At 35.6% G+C, this 16,148-nt stretch overlaps 1 protein-coding gene across 5 annotated transcripts in view; it reads left to right on the forward strand.

Moving 5' to 3' along the window:
- Positions 1-16,148, forward strand: part of LOC127866349 (DNA-dependent protein kinase catalytic subunit-like) — a 130,948-nt gene that overhangs the window by 107,643 nt on the left and 7,157 nt on the right. For all 5 annotated transcript variants that reach the window (XM_052406820.1, XM_052406821.1, XM_052406819.1 and 2 more), the window contains 12 exons: positions 3,182-3,375; positions 5,175-5,334; positions 6,542-6,708; positions 7,077-7,199; positions 7,567-7,655; positions 8,168-8,261; positions 10,441-10,581; positions 13,182-13,304; positions 13,795-13,863; positions 14,845-15,001; positions 15,206-15,273; positions 15,594-15,814. In XM_052406820.1, coding sequence (XP_052262780.1) covers positions 3,182-3,375; positions 5,175-5,334; positions 6,542-6,708; positions 7,077-7,199; positions 7,567-7,655; positions 8,168-8,261; positions 10,441-10,581; positions 13,182-13,304; positions 13,795-13,863; positions 14,845-15,001; positions 15,206-15,273; positions 15,594-15,814 — 1,606 coding nt within the window. The remainder of the gene's footprint in view (positions 1-3,181; positions 3,376-5,174; positions 5,335-6,541; positions 6,709-7,076; positions 7,200-7,566; positions 7,656-8,167; positions 8,262-10,440; positions 10,582-13,181; positions 13,305-13,794; positions 13,864-14,844; positions 15,002-15,205; positions 15,274-15,593; positions 15,815-16,148) is intronic.

Consider the following 16,148-nt stretch of genomic DNA (forward strand, 5'->3'; position numbering starts at 1 on the left):
AAATTTGTAGGTAGGCTTTCCATGCTTTTTAAAAAAATATACTGATTTTTTCAAAACCACCCCCACGCTCCGCTTTTATCCAGTTTATTTTCACCCCTGGGGTATATAAAAGTTCCATAATTCATTCAAATTTTCAAATATGGGCATGAAGTTGGTGTGTACAGATGCAGTAAAGGTGTTTAAAGTTTAAACAAGATGAAATAAGTATTCTTTTACAGACATTTATTTTTGACAAATTTTTATCTATGGAAGAGCGCCATGAAATGTAAGTGATTTCAGCCAAGTAAAAATTGGGTCGGTTTAAAACAAAGTGTCATACAATTCAAAATAGTATCATTTAAGTTATATTTTAAATTTAGTTTTTATAGAAACACTATATACAGCAAAAATACCAAGAAATAGACAGATTTACCGTTTACTTTTTGAAATAAAAATAAAAATGCAACATGCATCATTCGTATTTTCAGCAGTAAATCATCCAATTTAGCCATAACGTTGTTTTAATTTTAAAAATTGAAGGATGTGCATAAAAATTTCAACATATTTAACAATAAACATGGCTTATATGCTATATTAAATCAAATTACGTTAGAAAAGAAATAAAACGTGTCGCAAAAAGTATGCGATGTCGGCAGGATTCGAACCTGCGCGGGAAGATCCCAAAAGATTTCTAGTCCATGGCCTTAACCACTCGACCACGACAGCTTCACATTAGTGCAAGTTTAAATTAGATATCCATAAGTAAACAGGTAAAAAGGCTCTTCGATCTTTGAAGAAATCGCGAAATCTTTTTTCAGATGATATTTGGATAAAAGTCAATATTTATTGTGAAAATAATGTATTCTAAAGGAATTACGTAAACATATATCAAAATTCGAAGTTTGAAAAAAATAAAATGCATCTCTCGGAAATAACCGATCATTGAAGATCAGCAATGATTGTAAAATAAATCGCGGGAAATCATTAGGGATGCGCTACCTTAAATACAATTCTTTTAATCCAGGTCTGCATATATATTGTAACGGAATCAGACCTGATGGTGTCTCAAAAATCCTCTACAATTAAGTTTTATCATGAACTCTGTATTTGCTTTAAATTGCATACATTGGAATCTTAAAATTAATGTTAAATAGCACTCTAGACTGCCAGTTGTTCAGGAGATTCTAATATGAGAAGTATGCACTTTTAGATTATCTTTTCATTTACCCTTTACCACTAAAATATATATTTTCAGGCATTTGTAGTCCCTTAGAAAGTTATATTTAGTTTAAGACCTTTCTTACTAGATTCAAGTTTTTAAGGATTCATCTCTTAACCTTAGATACTTATGAGCAGCAAACAGAATTAAACCTGAACAAACTGCGAGTTACTCGCAGGCTGTTCTGGTTTTATGCTGTTTGCACATAGCCATTTTCACTTTGCTTCTAAGTGGGAAAGGGTTAATAATCCATGGTTAAAGTTTGCATTCAACAAATCCATGTCTCTATATCCTCAACAGATATTCAACAAAGTCTTTGTATATGTGTTAGCAAACTTTTATTGTAGGTTATTGTCTAGCGCTTAACTGTGGTGTTCATGGTTCTTTTTGTTAGCAGATAATTCAGGTTTAATATTTGAAAGTGTGCATCCAACAAGTATGTATCTCTGTCTCTTTTTCAGTAATTAAATTGAAACTTTATGGTAATAATATAATTCACTGGCAAATGCTAATATCTGTTACCAGTATGTAAGGCAAACTTAGTTATTTACTTAGAATTTGTGAAGGTTTAAGCTTCTACTAGTATATTCCGTAACTACAGTGGAACCCCTCTAAACCGGAATCCCCCAGGACCGAGAGAAAATTCCGGTTTAGAGAGGATTCCAGTTTAGAGGGGACATTGACTTTTTTTACTTTCAGAAGGTCAATTACATAGCCAAAAGTGGAAAAAACACTTTCAGCAAATTTTCATAGTTTATTTATATATAACATTCATTCATATTGCATCACACAGGAAGAACATGTCTCTTAATCTGTTGATTCGAAAGCAATATCAGTCACAACATAGATCAAACAGTGCACCCTGAAAAACAAACAATTTTATACATTCATGCATGTGTAAGGTGAATTTAGTTCCTTTTCACACTGAAAAATATATACGCAGACTTTTTTCGCACAATATCCCCGATTGTCGACTTTCCTTCCCAATATTTTTCTGACAGCATCACGAGTGTAGGTTTTGGCAACAACTCTGACTCTTTAATCAGTTTGATTTTGTATTCTAGAGACAATTCCACGCGCCATCGCTTAGATGGAGGTTCGGATATTTTTAGTCTTAGTTATCTTTATTACCAATTTGAAAATCTAAATGAATATTTTAATGCAACTGCTTCAAGAACTCTGCAAATAACCATTTTATATGACACTAAATGAGCAATTGTAAAAAACAACACAAAATTAAATAGCATAAAGATTATTAAAATTTAGCACGGCTTCCTATATCAAAACAAAAAACACTAAAGAACTCTATGTTTGTTATCAGTAATTATAATCAGTATTATCACATCTATTGAGCGATATGTACATTACAGAACAAGTATCTTTAAATTGTTTTGCGATTTTTACAGTTTGCACATTTTTCCTCCACCTGTATTAATTTCACGCGTCTTTAATCCGCTATTCACAACTTTTTGACACTAGGTCTGAGGTGCAATAAACTGGCCCAGAGCGGTTTAGAGAGGTACAATTACATATGGAATTACCCAATTTTGATCCAAAGAATGACCGATATTCGGAATTGAGGGGATTCCGGTCTTGAGGAGATATTTTACGCATATTTTTATAGGGAAAAAAAATGGGACCGGAGAATTTGTCCGGTTTAGAGAGGATTCTGGTATAGAGAGAATCCAGTTTGGAGGGTTTCCACTGTAAAATTTTAAGATTTAATTGAAAGTCAAATATGTCTTTGGGGTCATTATGGAAGGTTATGTACAGTATGCTATCAAAGACAAAGAATAGTTTAAATCTGTTTTGAGAAAGCTTTGTTATTGGTTGGCATTCTTGCAGGTTGCGAGCAAACTTTCAAAGGAACAGTACCTATAATTTTATGTTGTTGAAAGATGTTGTATTGTTCACTGCTTTGACATGTTATTGGTATATCCGTGCTACGTGTAGTAAGTGTCATTTCATGTTACATAATTGCAGGAAAGCTGGAGGGCAATGATTGCCTGCTGTCTCGACCATCCCTGGTTCGGCAGCACCACACTCTGAAGGGCCGAGGAAGACAACTAGTGGCCCTGGGCATACAGGACATGGACCTGAGGGGTCTGGCGGAGGGGTCAAAGGCCATACAGAAACTTCTCCATTACACTGGCCTAAAGTCTATGAGTAAAATACAGGTGCTTTACCATATGCTATGATGATAAGGTTTCAATCTTTTTTACAACTTTTTGCATTGTTTGGTGTCTGTGTTTAATATATGAGCTTCATTGTGGTAAAATTAGACTAACTGCATGGGCATTAAGTGTCATCCCAGATAACCCTGTGAAGTTGGCATGCTTTTATGGAATTTTTTCTATAAAGGACACTCATTAAGTCCAGTTGTTCTAGAGCGTTGCTTGTATGTTTGCTCCTACTTGTATCTCTTAGATATTGCTAAGGTGAAGGTTCATGTTATGTCATGGGTTTATATTCTGATATTGATACTAAGGCTCATTTGGTCATTGTCGACCTGAAATGGCCTACAAGTCACCACGTTTGATAAAAAAATACACGGGTGACTAGAAGCCGATTCTTGTCACCCGGGGTTGACTTCAAGCCGAAGCTAGTCACCCCCGGATAACTAGAATCGGCTTCATGTCACCCAAGGGTGACATGAATCGGCTTCTAGTCACACCCGGGTGACAAGAATCAGCCTCTAGTCACCAGTGTATTTTTATGCCCCCTTTCGAAGAAAAGGGGGCATATAGTGATCAGACTGTCCGTCTGTCTGTCTGTCTGTCCGTCTGTCTGTCTGTCCGTCTTTCCGTCATACTTTGCGGTTAGGTTTCGAAAAATGCTCATAACTTCTATGTCCCTTGAGATATAACCTTCATATTTGGTATGCATGTGTATATGGACAAGGCCTTTCCATACGCACAAAAATGTTTACCCTTGTGACCTTGACCTTGAACTTAGGGTCCGCGTTTAGGTTTTGAAATCTGCGTTTAGGTTTCGAAAAATGCTCATAACTTCTATGTCCCTTGAGATATAACCTTCATATTTGGTATGCATGTGTATTGGGACAAGGCCTTTCCATACGCACACAAATTTTGACCCCTGTGACCTTGAACTTAGGGTCCACATTTAGGTTTCGAAATCTGCGTTTAGGTTTCGAAAAAAGCTCATAACTTCTATCAAGCGTTTATAGGGGGCATAAGCCATCCTATGGTGACAGCTCTTGTTTTTATCAAACAGCACCGCATCCACATCTGACTCCCGCAATTAATTAATTTAGTTTTTTTTAGACTAGCTCTACTTCCGTTTTTTAGTATTTTTACACAAATTTCCTCGCATATGAACGACCAAATCATGTATTTTTTTGTTGAAAAAGTAAAATTGTTGCCGAGGATGACTTTATGCTGATTTGGAGGGTGACTAGAATCGGCTTGAAGTCACCCCTGGGTGACAAGAATCGGCTTCATGTCACCCCCAGTTGACTACAATCGGCTTCATGTCACCCAGAGGTGACTAGCGTCAGCTTGAAGACCCTAGGGTGACAAGAATCGGCTTCTAGTCATCCCCCGGTGACTTGTGGGCAAATTTCAGGCCGACAATGACCCATTAAGCGATACTAGGCCTATCTTACGCAGATGTTCACATTTACCTCAGATCAGTGGGATAATAGTTGTCTGTTTACATTGGGCACAGTCTGCAGCTACAGAACATTGGCTCATTTCCCTAACAGGTTAACATTTATGCACCTGGGTGGAGGAAAAGAGCATGTTGGCTTTTATTTTTTGCTCAGAAACATTCTGGGTCTGATGAGGATTTAAACCAAGAATCTTCCAATCCCTAAACCAGCATCCTACCATGAGACCACTGTCCCGTTCACTAAGCTGCAATACATTGTTTTTCTGATAAAGAGGTTAATTTATTCATATGCTTATTCATACAATCTGAAAACCTATAAAATTGAATGCCTGATCCTTGTTTCCAGCTGACTGAAGAACTTATCTCGCAAGGTTTCAAGGAGATGAGAGCCAGCCTAGCTGTGGACAACACAGCTGGGGACGACCACACGGGGGAACACTCACAGGAACTAGCCTACTTAGCAACTGCTAAATACTGCGACACCATACTCCGAATGAAATCAGATGGTATCACAATCATCAAATGAAAGATGTCTATAATGATCTAAATAAAATATAATTATTGTCCCGTACCGGTTTCACTGAAGGGGACCTATGGTTTGTGCTCTGTGTGTCTGTCAGTCTGTCTGTCAGTCCGTCAGTCTGTCACACTTTTCTGGATCCTGCGATAACTTAAAAAGTTCTTCATATTTTTTTATGAAACATGGATAGATGGCAATATGGACATTATGCACGTCACTTCATTTGGTTCATATGTCAAAAAGTCTGGTTGCTATGGCAACAAATATTTTTTTAAAAGTAATAATAATTCTTACAATGGTGGAGCCAGTAGGGGACATATATTGCTTGGCAATAGTCTTGTTCATTATGATTTTGCTGCTATGGAGTGTATGCTATGATCTATAATAAGCATATATAAAACTTCTTCTATTGGTTGATAGATTTCATTAAAGAAAAGTGCTTGTAGGCAAGAACTATAAGTCTGCTGTATATAAATTTGAAGTAAAAATCCTTCAATTACTTATCATTGTGTGGGCAATTATTTTGGGTTTCCACTGTTTTATTCTAGAAGAAATTCAGGTATATTAACAAATGTTCTTCATTTGCTCACTTATTAAAAAAAAAAAGGGAAAAAGAGATCCGGATTGCAAAGAGGGTTGATTGGTCATTGTAACAATTTCTCAATGTAGAGTAAACTTTTTCTCTCGCAAACCAAGAATGAATTGAGTGTCAGTGAAAGTAATCGGTTTTCGTTAATTGATACCTTTTGACAATTCATTGCTTGAGATTTCTAAGATAGCAGAAATATAATGTATACTCGATCAAACATGAAGCCACCAATAATACAACATTCCCCAATCTAATAACTAAATCGTTTGTCCATCCACACCTGCTGTCACTCAAGGCCAATATTTGAGCTGGGTTTTGGGGAACAGGGATTGACGCATGTTCTTAATGTGACGTCCCAGATTAGCCTGTGCAGTCCGCATAGGCTAATCAGGGACAATATTCTCTGCCTGGACTGAAATTTTGTTGAGAAGAAACTTCCTTCACACACACACACAAAATCCATAAAAGCAGAAAATGGTGTCCCTGTACAGATTGCACAGGCTCATCTGAATGTGGAACAACACTTCACGCACATGCATTTAAACCCGTTTTCTCGGGGTGCAGCTCATTTCTATGACATCAGAGGGTCTACTTCTATTTACAGGAGAACTAGAGATAGGTGAAAAGTGTATTGAACAGTTTCCGGAGACCCTGGTTGTCTGCTTGCTACGTTCAATAAAACTGGACTCCACTGAGGCGAGACAGAGGTTTCCACGGTTACTACAGATCCTAGAATTGCATCCACAGACCAAAGCAACTTTTATTGCAAAGGTAGGTGTATGAACGAAATTGTTCATAATCACCAGCAAACCAAAACAGCTTACTGATATAAAGCATAGTAATGTTAAAAAAATGCTGTGTATATACCCTTTCAGTTTTAAGACTAAATGCTAAGCATTTCTACATACTTTTTAGTAATAATTCTTCACAAATTATAAATGTGATGCTCATAGTTATTTGCCAGACACTGTGATTTCAAGCTTTTAGGAATAATTGCAAGTGGATCACAGTTGGAGACACTGGGACTGTGTACACAATTACCAACCAAATACTTGATACCAGTAGACTCCTTAATATTCAAATTCAGTACTAAATTAGTATTAGTCATTCCATGATGAATTCCTGAACCTATGTTTCAGTGTGCTGATGTGCCCAGCTGGATGTTTATTCTGTGGATCAGTCAGATGTTGGCACTCATGGACAAGCAGGAAGCCCCATCTGTGTATGAGATCATCCTACGTATCACTCAGGAATACCCACAGGTGAGCAGCTCTTGATAGGGCAGTCTATAATCTCATATTGCAACTTAGAATCTGTTACTAAAGCATAGTACCGTATTGAGTACTGTAGTTCATAATATAATGTACACCAACGTAAAATGTGGTACTACAGTCTACACTTAGTCAATGCAGCCAAACATCTGGTAACTGATTGGCATAGTTTTCTTACTTTGAAGAGGATTTATTTTGGATGAAACATAGATACTTGAAGAGAAAGCAGTTGTACCTAATTTTTTCAGTTTCAAATATAATTGTGTAAAAACAAAATCACAAATCAAATTTTTTACAATATCAACAATATTTTATAGAAAGGTAAAGAAAGATATAAAACAAAATGATGATGTTTCAGGCTGTAGTGTACCCTATGAAATTAAGCCTTGAAGGCTACACATTTGGATCTTCAAAACAAGACAAACTGAACAAGGACCAAGTGGACAGGTGAAGAATAATGATATCATCAGAAATGCTAAGAAAAGAAACATCTCTCTTTTTTTAGTTGTTTCGTCTCTAAGATATGTCAAACTGAATTACTGAGTACAAAAAGAGCAAAAAAACTCATTATAACAACCACTACAAACTACAGGGGATACACTCTTTCTATATGGATGTTTGTCTGTCTGTTGCTCTGCCTTGCAAACAAAAACTAGTCTGCAGACTTTTTCCTACACTTTTCAACATATTACATTAAAACTTGCAGACATTGTTCTTTATGATATTAAGGTGTGTGATTTGTATCATCCTCTTTTAAAAACTTCAAAAGTTATGCCCCTTTTAAAGCAGGTATATTGGTTATCACTGTTTTATCTAATTCTACTTCACATATAGTCAATTAGAGATCATAAAGTGAAATAAGGTCCTTCAATTCAACATACATGTAATAGCAAAGTTACTGTTTTCTGCTGTTATTTGTGTTTACAAAAGTACTTTCCCATTTTTCTGTTGCTATGTAGGATTGTGTCATTGCTTGGACCAGACTCCCTGCCACTCACAAACAAGTTCATCTCTGCACTCGAGTGCTTTGGGCAACCAGACCAGGAAATCCAGGTTCTTACTATTTAGGAAAAGATGTACATGTACATGTATCTTGTTATTTAAATAGTATCAATTTGTCATTTTAACATTATATCTTTCTGCTAACAGGACAGTGTAATATTATACAATAATACTGAACTGTAAATGTTTTTGTGGAAAACTTCTCTTAGATACTAGTATTGAGTTGGAAATAACGCCTGAAATAAGTGCAGGGGTTTAAGTAAGTGGCTGCCCATTTAATTTGAGAGTAGGGACCAGTAGATAGCAAAAGTTGGTAGTCCAGCTGGGCAAGTAACTTTAATAAAAAAAGTTTGAAACAATATTGCTCAATTTATCATATATACCCGTCTATTGGAAATTAGCTTAATCATATAGTATCAATAATCAAAAGTATTATATGCCCATGACAGTTGATAACATATCCCTTGGATCTTAGCTCTTTGGCTGGGTTACCATCATACTACATTTGGTTGCACATCTAGAAGTTTATTTCTATCACAAACATGGATAAGTAACAAGTCATTGAGATTCTCAAAACATAAGCTGCACTGAGAAGCTTATGTCTTTATGAGACTTTTTAGCTCACCTGAGCACAATGTGCTCATGGTGAGCTTTTGTGATCGCCTTTTGTCTTTCATCCGTCGACCGCTGTGCGCCATCAACATTTGCCTTGTTAACACTCCAGAGGCCACATTTATTGTCCAATCTTCATGAAATTTGGTCAAAAGATTGGTCTCAATGATATCTTAAATGAGTTTGAAAATGGTTAGGTGTGCTTGAAAAACATGGCTGCCAAGGGGCGGGGCATTTTTCTTTAAATGGCTATAGTAAAACCTTGTTAACACTCTAGAGGCCACATTTATTGTCCAATCTTCATGAAACTTGGTTAGAAGATTCATCCCAATAAAATGTTGGACAAGTTCGAGAATGATGCCAGTTGGTTAAAAAACATAACCGCCAGGGGCGGGGCATTTTCCTAATATGACTATAGTAAAACCTTGTTAACACTTTAGAGGCCACATTTATTTCCAATCTTCATGAAATTCGGTCAGAAGTTGGTCTCAATGATATCTTGGATGAGTTGTAAAATGGTTACGTTTGCTTGAAAAACATTGCTGCGCAGGGGCGGGGCATGTTTCCTAATATGGCTATGGTAAAACCTTGTTAACACTCTAGAGACCACATTTATTGTCCAATCTTCATGAAATTTGGTCAGAAGATTGGTCTCAATAATATCTTGGATGAGTTCAAAATGGTTACATTTGCTTGAACAACATAGCTGCCAGGGGGTGGGCCATTTTTCCTTATATGGCTAAAGTAAAATCTTGTTAACACTCTAGAGGCCACATTTATTGTCCGATCTTCATGAAACTTGGTCAGATGATTTGTCCCAATGATATATTGGATGAGTTCGAAAATGGTTTTGGTTGCTTAAAAAACATGAGCAACAGGGGGCAGGGCATTTTTCCTAATATGGATATATATCATGCTGAAGAAAAACCTTGTTAACACTTTAGAGGCCACACTTATTGTCCGATCATCATGAAACTTGGTCAGATGATTTGTCCCAATGATATCTTGGATTAGTTCGAAAATGGTTCCGGTTGGTGGAAAAACATTGCCGCCAAGGCAGCGTGGCATTTTTCCTTGTATTGCTAAAGTAAAACCTTGTTAACACTCTTAAGCCATATTTATTGTACAATCATCATGAAACTTTGTCAGAAGATTTGTCCCAATGATATCTTGGACAAGTTCGAAAATGGTTCCAGTAGCTGGAAAAACATGGCCACCAGTGGGCGGGGCATTTAACCTTATATGGACTAATGAATCTTCATGAAACTTAGTCAGTATATTTGTTTAAATGATACATTTTCTTTGGATGTGTATGAAAATAGTTCTGGTCTGTTGAAAAACGTGGCTGCCAGGGTGTTCACCAGTCATGAAAGTTGGTAAGAACATTTTGTTCATATGAAATCTTGGGCTGCACTGAACAGGTCAGTTCCTGAGAATCTCAGGTGAGCGACTTTGGGCCTTTCAGGCCCTCTTGTTTTTAAATGTATGAAAGAAAATAATTTCGAAATTTGTTTTGAGCCTACGCACACAAGTTTCTACAGACATCTTATCATCTTCCTACATGGGCAATAAAGATTGTGAGATGTTTCAAGGTTTTTTCATACTTTGTGTGATATAGGATGCTTTGGTTGAGATTTCAAAGATGATGAAGAAAAACAAGAAAGATGCAGCAGTTGACTTGTACAAGGAGTTGTATAACCATATGATTGACTATAAGACTCGTGAAGACGCAGAAAAAGCTGCAGAATTAACAACAAAGGTACATATTTGAGTGTGTCTTAAAACCATTGCATGTCTGTAAGTTCATATTTTTGTTGTAAAGATATAGTAAAAATACAGTTTTCAATACAAAGAGAGTACTAGTTTTTGTAAATAATGTTTTAAATGGGCAGTAATAATTTTATTAAGTGCACATAGTTGTTAATAATTATTGGTGTTCTTACTTTTTCAAACAAATAACTTTAATATTTCTTTGGTAAATGTTGTGTTTGCAATGGTAATTTGCGTAGTGATACAATTTGAATGCGACCACTCTCATTGACCCCTATGGAATATGAATTGCTCATGATGAAAACAATATGCTGTTAAAAAAGTGTGAAGATAATTAATATATCCATGTAAATTTTTTATATGTAAAATACTTGCACTAAATATTTCATGAGAATCTATTTATTTTTTAAAACTCCTTTCTTGTAGACCTTAAAGTTTCTGTAATTACCCATAATCCATTTTTAGCTCATCTATTTTTTGAAAAAAAATTATGAGCTATTGTCATCACCTTGGCGTCGGCGTCGGCGTCGGCGTCGGCGTTGGCGTTGGCGTTGGCGTTGGCGTCGGCGTCCGGTTAAGTTTTGCGTTTAGGTCCACTTTTCTCAGAAAGTATCAATGCTATTGCATTCAAACTTGGTACACTTACTTACTATCATGAGGGGACTAGGCAGGCAAAGTTAGATAACTCTGGCGTGCATTTTGACAGAATTATGTGCCCTTTTTATACTTAAAAAATGGAAAATTTTGGTTAAGTTTTGCGTTTAGTTCCACTTTTCTCAGTAAGTATCAATGCTATTGCATTCAAACTTGGTACACTTACTTACTATCATGAGGGGACTGGGCAGGCAAAGTTAGATAACTCTGGCATGCATTTTGACAGAATTATGTGCCCTTTTTATACTTAGAAAATTGACAATTTTGGTTAAGTTTTGTGTTTAGGTCCATTTTATTCCTTAAGCATCAAAGCTATTGCTTTCATACTTGCAACACTTACTAACTATCATAAGGGGACTGTGCAGGCAAAGTAATGTAACTCTGACTGGCATTTTGACAGAATTATGTGCCCTTTTTATACTTAGAAAATCGAAAATATGATTAAGTTTTGTGTTTAGGTCCACTTTATTCCTACAGTATCAAAGCTATTGCTTTCATACTTGCAAGATTTATGAACTATCATAAGGGGACGGTGCAGGCAAAGTTATGTAACTCTGACTGGCATTTGGACGGAATTATGGGCCCTTTATACTTAGAAAATTGAAAATTTGGTTAAGATTTATGTTTTGGTCACTTTACCCCTAAAGTATCATAGATACTGCTTTCATACTTGGAACACTCACAAACTATCATAAGGGTACAGTAAAAGGACAAGTTGCATAACTCTGGTTGTCATTGTTACGGAATTATGGCCCTTTTTTGACTTAGTAACTTTTAATATATGGTTAAATTTTGTGTTTCGATCCACTCGAAGTATCAAGGCTATTGCTTTCAAACTTCAAATACTTACATGCTATCATGAGGTTACTGTACCTGGCAACTTGAATTTTACTTTGACCTTTGAATGACCTTGACTCTCAAGGTCAAATTATTAAATTTTGCTAAAATTGCCATAACTTCTTTATTTATGATTAGATTTGATTGATACTTTGATGAAACTACTCTTACCTGACATACCACTATAGACTTCACCCAAACCATCCCCCGTGCCCTCCCCCCCCCTCCCCCCCTCTCCCCCCCCCAATTTTTTTTAATTTTTTTTTTTTTTTTTTTTTTTTAAGATCATCTCACAAATGACCACCACACCCTCACACTATACCCCCACCCCACCCCCCCCACCCCACCCCACCCCCCAAATTTTTTTTTTTGATTTTTTTGATTTTTTTTTTTTTTTTAAGATCATCTCACAAATTATCACCACACCCTCACACTATACCCCCCACCCCCCCCCCCCCCCCCCCGATTTTTTTTTTTTTTTTTTTTTTTTTTTTTTTTTTCGCTTTTTTGGAAGATAATGTAATAAATGTCCACAACCCCACACTATACACCCCTCTTCACTCCACTCCTCCCTCCTTTGTGATTGAAAATGAGAGTCCCTTCACCTTTAAAAAGAAAATAGATGAGCGGTCTGCACCCGCAAGGCGGTGCTCTTGTTAAATATGTACTTAGGACTTTTTCGTTGTTATTTTTATCACATTTTATCCTGTATATTTGATAGTAATGGTATTTCTTAAGTTTAATCTTTAAGGAACATAGGCCCCATTTTAAAATACATTGTGCTAAAAACCATTGTTTCATATTATTATCTGTTAGCATTTATAATATGCTAAATCCCTGCAATAGCAAAATAATATTTAGATATGAATACCCTGCAGTTATATAAGTAGCAGTAATCAAGTATTTTTTATTGTTAAGCATGTGAATGAACTGTAATAATGTATGTTATTGTTTGCACAAAGAATTTATTACAAGAGCAAATAATAAAAGAGTAAGCTCAACAATTAAAAGGCCACCAAAACTGGTGGGTCACCAAAACAGGAACTCAGACCATATTATTTAAAAACATAGTATCATTTGCATATAATGTAATTACAGAATAAAGCTGGTAAGTCTTCAAAGGTTGAGCTGACCCCCACCAAGATGGAGGCAGATGAGAGTAGTCTGGCAGCCACTCAGCCTGGCCTTGACATTGGCAGCTATGCAAAGAAATTTGCTGATGTAAGATTTATAACTGTACAAATTAAGTATAATTGCCTCGTTTGGCCCTGAATTTGAAAAATTGATAATACTGCCATTATTTGTTTGTCTACTATTTTCAATTCATTTTAATGATTTATGTTCTTACCACCGGCATAGGGCTTGTTAGCTTTGTTTGTATAGCACTATACTTCAAATACCATGATTGTGGGTTAGATTATTTTTCCAGATTTATCACTTGTGTGATGATTGATCTTGCAGCCATTCTTCACTACCTCTCTTTGAATAAGTGTAGTTGTCAGTTACTGACAAGTATTTCCTTTTAGCTCTGATAAACCACCCATATAGGACAGAAATACCATTGAAAAATACAAAAAATTAAACTTAACAAATAAACACACACAATTTGATGTTCTTTTTGATATTGTAATACAGTCATGATTCAAAATGAATGACAATTATAGCTCTAAGTATGAAAGGTAACATGAAACCTCTCTGTTTGTACTTTCAGAAATTCAAAGCAGAATTTGATAAAAGGTTTGGGAAAGGTGGCAAGGACCTGAAATCATTATCTCTAAAGGTAAATCACATTAATAAAGAACCACTTTCATACAAATAAATGTTTCACATATTACTACATGTATTTTGCCATGTTACATGCTTATTAAGAGTTGTAAAAATGTGTTTCCATGGTGTATAACCTCCTGCAAAGACCAAGGTCTTTCTTTAGAAAATGCTTGATGATATATGTTGATTTGTGTTCCAACCATTTATGAACATGTTGCAAAGTGTGGCTCAAGGAAAAGTTAAAAAAAAAACAACATCAATTTAAAGGACCTTTTCAAGTTGTAGCAAATTGACAAAATTGAAAAAACAATCTTTTAGATTCGCAAAGTTTAGTTGTATTTATGATATTTTCGAGGAAATAGTAAAACATCTACTGAACATTTACCATGCTCTTAAATATCAACGATATGCATCTTTTGATGATTTAAAAAGCTGAAAATAATAAAGCTTTACAAACGCAAAATGCTTAAATAATTTGGAGGGTTCTGTTGTTATCGTTATATTTTTTGACACTACGAGGATTGCTTATATTAAGTATTAAATACAGTGCTCAACTGTATGTGCAAGGATGGCCGAGTGGTTTATTTGGGAGACTTACTTCAAGAATCAGTGGTTTGAGCCCAGTTGAAGATTAATTTTTTTCTTTCTTTGATTTTATTCTTGTTTTTTACTGAAGCTATTTAGTTCCAATGTTAACATTTAGCAATTTAAAACATTTAATGAAAAACTGCAAAACATGCTAAAATCTGTGAAAAGGGGTGTGGGGTCTTTTTAAAAGTACTAGTAAGTGTAGTTAATTGTATCTTGCTTTACAATTATTTGTCAAGCTTTGGTATACATGAGTACATAGAGCTCAAACACTGTGACATATGTATATACCGGCAAGCATAGAATTGGCCAGAAATATGGGTTAGTTATTATATTAAAGTGGCAAGATGTTATTTGTTGCCCTTTAAATGCCATAAATCTCAGCTGCTTTGTTGCTCTTATGTAGGATTTCATTAAAAGAAAGCAAGAAGTCATGGACTTGATAGCTGCAGAAGTGAAGGGCAAGAAGGGAATGCTTCATCCACCGTCAAAACTGGCAGAGTATTCCAAGTGGATGTCTGACTTTAATTCAAATCTTCAGGGTCGCAACCTTGAAATTCCAGGCAGGATTCTTTGTTTTTCGGGATATTTCAAATTACTGGTGTAAACTGTTATCTTACCAAAGCATTTGCTTGTCAAAAGAAGATTATGTTTGTGTGATAGACATACATGAATGTATATCAATATGGCATTATAAAGGCTTCAGTTGCTTTAAATATCAAACAACAGTGATTGCCAGTTAAATTTCACTCTTTGTTATGTTGTAGGTCAATACACTGGAGTTAGAAAGCCATTGCCGGAATACCATGTCAAGATTGCAGGCTTTGATCAAACGGTATTACAGTAACTAATACTTACAATTATAGTTTAAGTGTCAGCAAGTGTGAAGTTGAACCATTATTCTATGGGATATAAAGACATGAAGGATGTCTTTAAATTTGATACATTAAGTTTGGATATAAATTAAAATGAACAACATTATTTGAAAAAGTATAAAAATAAAACTTATTTTTATTTCTTATCTCTGTTTGAAAACCAGTAGCATGACATCAGTTTATATTAAAGAAACAAAAAATCAAACACAGTTTGAGATTGTGCAAGGATACTTTTAATCAAGAGATGCATACTTTAAAATGATGACATTTTACAATTCAGGTAAAAGTAATGACATCATTAAGGAAGCCAAAGAGGATCACTATCCGAGGGAATGATGAGCGTGACTACCACTTCCTGGTGAAAGGGGGAGAGGACCTGAGGCAGGATCAGCGCATAGAACAGCTGTTCTACATCATGAACCAGGTCTTCCTTAAGAACCCAGTCTGCAGTGCACGCAAACTGCAGCTGAAAACGTACCAAGTTATCCCTATGACCACAAGGTAGAATAGTTTCAGAGAGATTGAGATACCAGAATTAACTATTTGTCTATGCCCCCATAAGCATCTGCAGGTGCCAGTAGGCATGTAGCCACTGGCTTGAATGCTTACTTTAACTCTGTCAGCCCATCCTTCTGTATAAGGTTTAATTAAAATGACATGTTTTGTGAAAAATTAATAATTTACAGAAAGATTTTATACTTACATGTATAATGTTTTTTATTAATAGCAGCCTGACATTATTTTTACCTTCTTTTAGAACGAGGCTCATTCAGAAGGTCCTCAATTTTGAATAATCCAAAATAAAGCTCTTTGTATAAAATAAATTCAGCTTGCT

Source organism: Dreissena polymorpha, chromosome 2 (assembly GCF_020536995.1).
Source record: "Dreissena polymorpha isolate Duluth1 chromosome 2, UMN_Dpol_1.0, whole genome shotgun sequence".
NCBI lineage: Eukaryota > Metazoa > Mollusca > Bivalvia > Myida > Dreissenidae > Dreissena > Dreissena polymorpha.